This window comes from Portunus trituberculatus, chromosome 13 (assembly GCF_017591435.1).
Source record: "Portunus trituberculatus isolate SZX2019 chromosome 13, ASM1759143v1, whole genome shotgun sequence".
In the NCBI taxonomy this organism is placed as follows: domain Eukaryota; kingdom Metazoa; phylum Arthropoda; class Malacostraca; order Decapoda; family Portunidae; genus Portunus; species Portunus trituberculatus.
Genome location: NC_059267.1, coordinates 11,884,959 through 11,891,901, shown reverse-complemented (window position 1 = coordinate 11,891,901; position 6,943 = coordinate 11,884,959). Strand labels below are relative to the sequence as shown.

The 6,943-nt window shown below is 35.2% G+C and overlaps 1 protein-coding gene and 1 non-coding gene across 2 annotated transcripts in view; both read right to left on the bottom strand.

Annotated features, from left to right (window-relative positions):
• Window positions 1–4,326: 4,326 nt before the first annotated feature.
• Window positions 4,327–4,515, bottom strand: LOC123503328. Its single transcript, XR_006674417.1, has one exon. It is a non-coding gene; the product is annotated as a U2 spliceosomal RNA (small nuclear RNA).
• A 110-nt stretch (window positions 4,516–4,625) lies between these two features.
• Window positions 4,626–6,943, bottom strand: part of LOC123503150 (glutamate receptor 4-like) — a 12,111-nt gene continuing 9,793 nt past the window's right edge. Inside the window, exons 8-11 of the mRNA XM_045252655.1 lie at window positions 6,683–6,844; window positions 6,494–6,600; window positions 6,137–6,300; window positions 4,626–4,981 (exon numbers count right to left, since the gene is read on the bottom strand). Coding sequence (XP_045108590.1) covers window positions 4,821–4,981; window positions 6,137–6,300; window positions 6,494–6,600; window positions 6,683–6,844 — 594 coding nt within the window. The 3' untranslated portion in view covers window positions 4,626–4,820. The remainder of the gene's footprint in view (window positions 4,982–6,136; window positions 6,301–6,493; window positions 6,601–6,682; window positions 6,845–6,943) is intronic.

Sequence of the window (6,943 nt, the reverse complement as noted above, 5' to 3'; positions counted from 1 at the left end):
CTGTCTTCACCCAAGAGAACACACAGGAAATCCCAGATAGCGATGAGGTATTTAGGGCAGATGATAGTGAAAAGTTGACAGATATCCTTATAACTAAGGCGATGGTAGAACAGGAGATAGATAAACTAAAGAAATTCAAGTCACCAGGACCTGATGAAGTTTATCCAAGGGTTCTAAAGAAATGCAAGGACGTTGTAAGCGAGCCGTTAAGGCCCTATCACACTGGCCTATGATACGCGGAACCAGGAACATCCGCTCCAGATAGCTGGAACTTGCCCGGGATTAGCGGAACCAAGTTGGGATGGCTTCATATCCATCCCGGTTCTCCGTATGCTATCCCAATGGAAAAGTGAATATAATATATGTAATAAAAATATTTTACATGAACTAAAAAGAACGTGACTAAATTTTTCATATTGGAATATTAAATAATATTTCATCAATTTAGAAATGTAAAATATATATAATATATCATGTCAATAGTTTGGGCTCATGGCAACCACCTCTGACTCCAAAGTTGCCGTCGCGCGCGCACGTCTCAGCTTTTCTCTAGTTTTTTTTTACTTACTTTTCTTCAACAAGAGGAAGTGCAAATGCAGTTCCAGGACAAAGTACAGGTTGAGATATAAGCGGTATGGTTTTGTTCTGGTTTATTTTGATTAGGCTTTGTCTTGGTCGGTGGGCCGTTTGCCTAGCATAGCAAGAACGCGGGCAGCTTGTGTGTATAGTGTTCCTGGTTTCGTACCAAAAACCATGGCCCGCGTTCCACGTATCATAGGCCAGTGTGATAGCCCCTTTAGCGGCACTGTTTAGGATGTCACTGGAGTTTGGTGAGGTACCGATAATGTGGAGAGAAGCTAATGTGATTCCCATATTTAAGAAGGGGGATAAAACCCTAACGTCTAATTACAGGCCTGTCAGCTTAACTTCAGTTGTGGGTAAATTAATGGAATCAATAATAGCGAAAAACATTAGGGAACATCTAGACAAACACGGCTTGATAAATCACACACAACATGGATTTACGAAGGGGAAGTCGTGTCTTACCAACTTGTTGAGCTTTTATAGTAAGGTTTATGAGGCGGCAGATAAAGGTGATAGTTATGACATTCTATACTTAGATTTCAGTAAAGCCTTTGACAAGGTACCTCACCAGAGGCTCTTAAAAAAGGTTAAAGCACACGGTATAGAGGGTAGAATATTAGGCTGGATTAAAGCGTGGTTAGACGACAGGCGACAAAGGGTAGTAATTAATGGTTCGAATTCCGAGTGGGAGAAGTAGTTAGTGGGGTGCCACAGGGCTCAGTTTTAGGGCCATTATTATTTCTAATATATATCAACGACTTGGATAGTGGAATTAATAGTGATATCAGTAAATTTGCGGACGACACAAAGATAGGTAGATTAATTAGGTCCGATTCGGATGCCAAGGCTTGCCAGGCTGACTTGGATAGGATGAAAGAATGGACAGATAGATGGTAATGCAGTTCAATATTAACAAGTGCAAGGTGCTGAGGTAAAGATAATCCAAACAATAGATACAAAATAGATAACGTGGCACTAGGAAGTTCCAAGTATGAGAAAGATTTAGGAGTCATAGTTAGCTCTGATCTCGGTACAAGGAAGCAATGTATCGAGGCCAGAAATAAGGCGAATAGAGTATTAGGTTTCATCTTTAGAAGTGTTAAAAGCAGGAGTCCTGAAGTAATACTAAAATTATACTTGGCGCTGGTCAGGCCACATCTTGACTATGCGGTACAATTCTGGTCCCCACATTACAGGAAGGACATAGCTCTATTGGAGTCAGTGCAAAGGAGGATGACTAAAAGGATACAGGGAATGAGGATATACCCTATGAAGAGAGACTGAAAAAACTTAGTCTGCATTCCTTAGAGAGACGTAGGTTAAGAGGAGACCTGATAGAAGTATTTAAGTGGTATAAGGGTTTTAACAAAGGGGACATGAATGTAGTTCTTAGGATCAGTAGCGGGACAGAACCAGAAATAATGGGTTTAAACTTGAAAAATTCAGGTTTAGGAAGGAAATGGGAAGGAACTGGTTTTCAAACAGAGTGGTTGATGAGTGGAACAGTCTCAGTGGGCATGTAGTCAGGGCTGAGTCAATAGGGAGCTTTAAAAGAAGGTTAGATAAATTCATGGATGGGGAAGATAGATGGAATTAGGTAGATTAAGCACACTGGGACTGCCTCGTATAGGCCTGGCGGCCTCTTGAAGCTTCCTCCTTTCTTATGTTCTTATGTTCTTATATTGAAGTAATTTACATTGTAATGGTTGAAAACGATAAAACTAAAGAAAATAAGCCAATATAGAGAAACGTGAAAATAGTAACAAAAACGTGTTATTTCAGTAGTCTTCAACTTTTTTAATGCACCAAAAATCTGAAATCCATGCAAATCGTCAATATTCATAATGTTTGATTAAAGAGTGAAATATGAAAAAAAAATGGGTTACTTTGATGCTTTCCAGAATTTTATGCACCAAAACAGGCAAAAGAAATATATACATAATGTTTGTTAAAATGTCTTTTTAAGTGTTTTTAAGGTGTTTTATGAAAATATAAAAAAAACTATCAATTGAAAATTTAGTATATTGTATTCATTTTACATTGTTATGTTTCAAAACGATAAAATTAATGAAAAATAAGTCAATAAAGAGAAACGAAATTAAAGTAACAAAAACGTGTTATTTTAGTAGTTTTCAACTCTTTGTGCATCAAAGCTCAGAAGTACAGGCAAATGCTTATGCACACTATTTGTTTGAGGAAGTGAAATATATATATATATATATATATATATATATATATATATATATATATATATATATATATATATATATATATGTATGTATGTATATATATATATATATATATATATATATATATATATATATATATATATATATATATATATATATATATATATATATATATATATATATATATATATATATATATATATATATATATATATATATATATATATATATATATATATATATATATATATATATATATATATATATATATATATATATATATATATATATATATATATATATATATATATATATATATATATATATATATATATATATATATATATATATATATATATATATATATATATATATATATATATAAATGGGTTGTGTTTGTGTTTTCCAGCATTTTATGCACCAAAACCCAGAAATGCAGGCAAAACAAGTATATACACAATATTCGTTAAAACTTCTTATTTATGTATTTTTACGATGTTTTATGAAAAAAAAACGACCTCGTTTGAAAATTTTGTATATTGAATTCATTTTACATTGTTATGCTTCAAAAGGATAAGTTGATGAAAATAAGCCAATATGGTAAACGAAAACGAGCAAAAAAAAAACGTGTTATTTTACTGGTTTTCAGTTTTTTATGCACCAAAACTCAGAAATGCAAGGAAAACCTGTTTATACATACTATTTCTTTTTTTTTTTTTAAATGAAATATTAAAAAAAAAAAAAGGTTTTTGGTGTTTTCAACATTTATACAACAAAACTCAGAAATGCAGGCAAATCAAGTACATACACAATATATATTTCCACGTCTTATTGATGTGTATTTCAAGGTGTTTTATGGGAAAAAACTATCTCGATTGAAAGTTTTCTATATACACAGTATTTGTTTAATGAACTAAAATATGTTAAAAAAAATGGGTAATATTTGTGTTTTCCGGTATTTTATACACCAAAACTCATAATTGCAGGCAAAACAAGTGTATACACAATATTTCTTAAAACGTCTTAATGATGTGTTTTTAAAGTGTTTAATATACATAAAGTATTTGTGACAAAATGAGATAATGAATGGAAGAAAAAAGAAGAGGAAGCAATTTATATAAATACTCACTCTTACTTCCTTTCTCCTCTGACAGTATTTTCTCACCAAGCCCCAGTGAACAGTACGATCAAGCGGGTTTCTTGAGGGTGCGTGCAGATTCAGCACAAATCATGAGTTGCCACCATTACGTCTGTGAAGAACTGTATCTCCTATTCGTGAGTGTGTGCAGCCGAGACGGACAGAGAGGTGTAACCGTCAGAGCATCTTTTTTTTTTTTTTTTTTTATACCATGTGGGCTTTTCACGGGAATTTATGGGCTAAAGGGGATACTTTTTGGGTATCCCCTATCTCAAAGCCCACCCGCTAGGAAACCGTTGCCCCGAGTGAGGAAGCCCAACCTACACTCGGACCGTGGACAATATTCGAACCCGTGCGCTTGGAGACCCCTCGGATCCCAAAGCACGCATGGTTCCACTGTACCACGGCGGCCCAAAAAAGTAGACCGATCCCGGAAGTACTGCAATACCGGGCCGATCCGCGGCAAAGGTGGAGCAAGCCCCTAGCACTTCGCCATAGTCCAAAAATCAGTTTAATATCGTAGATCCCACATGGGGATCGTATCAGATATTAAGCTGATAAGAACAGATACTACACTTTGATCTTAGCCAAAAGGTCTGATTTCAGCTGTTCTCACCGCGTATTTTAGAATTCCTTAATGACTCGGTCCAAGTTATTTTGTGTTAATTTCAAGTGGAAAGAAATCATAGGCTGTTGATATGTTTAGTAGCTTCATTGTGTTCGCCAAGTACAAACTTGACATGAGTCGTTCATTACAGTCACAGAGTTCTTACCAGTTAACAAGAGTGTGGATGTTGTATTTCATTGATAACATAATCATTGATAACTCATAATCATTATTAAAGACATATATCCGTACGAGACACGATTAGACCATCCTAGAAGGTGCTAATTGCCGTCACCGCCTCTCAGAATGTCAGGCGTGAATGTTCCCGCAGGATTGTGGCTGAGGCAAACCGTGATTGGGTTTGGGAGATGGCGCGCTGCGGTGCCGGTGGCTTTTCTCTGCTTGGCCGCCGTGTTCCGCGGAACACTTCGCTCAAGAAAACACCCGCAGCTAGGAGTAGCCCTCAGGGATAGAAGGAAAAGTAATCCAAGATTAGCGTGAACACTGACTATGTCAGAAAAGATAAGAAAATCAATGTGGCGAAGCTGATGGAGAAATGTAATATTCTATTTCATGAGTTACGATACATATAAGTACATTGTACTTTACAGTTTAAGAGCAGTTCATAGCGATAGTGAAGCGACTTTTCGGTCTTGAAGCACAGTTACTCTGATTTATGACTACAGTTAGTATGGCCGCAAGTTTTTAAGAAGAATCGTAAACTCTTGCTAATGTTTGAAACTTGGCTCACAAGTAGTCCATGGCATGTGCATTAAATCATTATAGTCGGCAACTATCTTGAATTTTACCTGTAGCTTTGTAAGAAAACTTTGCTTCTTATCATTCCGCAGAAAGTAAAGGTAAAGTAATTATAGAAATAATAATAACTATGATAATAATAATAATAATAATAATAATAATAATAATAATAATAATAGAAATAATATAATGATGATAATGATAATAATAATAATAATAATAATAATAATAATAATAATAATAATAATAATAATAATAATAATAATAATAACAATAATAATAAAAATAATAATAATGATAACAACAATAATAATAATAATAGTAATAATAATCATAATAATAATAACAATAATAATGATAATAATAATAATAATAATAATAATAATAATAATAACTACAATAATAATAACAATAATGATAATAGTAATCATAATAATAATAATAATAATAATAATAATAATAATAATAATAATAATAATAATAATAGTTATAATAACAGTAATGAAACTCCAAGACCGTGTTTTTGCGTTACTCGTGCATGATGTTTAGCGGAAATATTATCTTAAAATAATATCCGTTACAGTATCGATCGGCAATAATACAGTAATTGGGTGCCGGAGTCACACCGATCGCGTTACTGCGCTAAGTAAAGCAGTCAAGCATCTCAACTCATTTTCTTTAATTCCTTTCTAATCTGTTTGTTTTCTTTCGATCTTATTGTTTTATTCTGCGAAAGTCTTATCAAACTCTCGGCATGTCTTTCACGTACAAGCGAAACTGGGAAAGGGAAGCATTTCTTATGGTGATGTGACCCACCGTCTCATAAAGCTACAGTAACGCGACCCGGCGCTGTCTTACCTCCGCCATACACCAGGAACACTCCATAGAAATCCTTTAGATGGAGAGGCCGTTCTTTAACCTCGGCTAGGAACAAACTCTCGGTTGTTGCGCACTTAGTGCCGTTCACCTGGCCGTCCCTGAACAATTTGGGTATGATGCCAGCCTCACGCAGTCTGATGATCCTGTGGAGACATTGTCTTAATATATATATATATATATATATATATATATATATATATATATATATATATATATATATATATGAGAGGCAATTAATTTTAAGTAAGACATGTGCGAATAATCCAAGTCATGAAGATTGTCATTATAGCCATTGCAATTCCATTCTTGTAAACATAATAATGCATTGCTACGTACACGTCATCAAACTTGATCTTGAGCGTGGAGCCCTTGGGGAAGGCCACACTGAGACTCAGAGGTCCAAGGAAGCCTCGGGACATTTTGTACAAGGTGCACTTGCCAACCTGTGATAGAGAAAGATAACTCATCTGCTAGAATCTCATTTGCGGTCATAATAGTGTCAATGAATGTGAAGGGCGGGTTTACCTGGGAAAATGTTTGGTCCATAACGGAGAGGATCCCCATCGTGAAGGAGACGCCAGCACCGTTGCCTTTCACCACTTGTTGTATCGCAAAGGCCAGCTGATCGTTGTAATACAGGTCCACCTGGTCCCGGAGTCCCCCGAGGCTGGAGCTGTTGTCCGCATCCTGGTGAAAGATTAGCAGTGCAACTCTGTAGTTGACCTTGATGGAAGATACCGAAGCATACGGTGGTGCATCGTACCTGTGTATCACAACTACCATCAC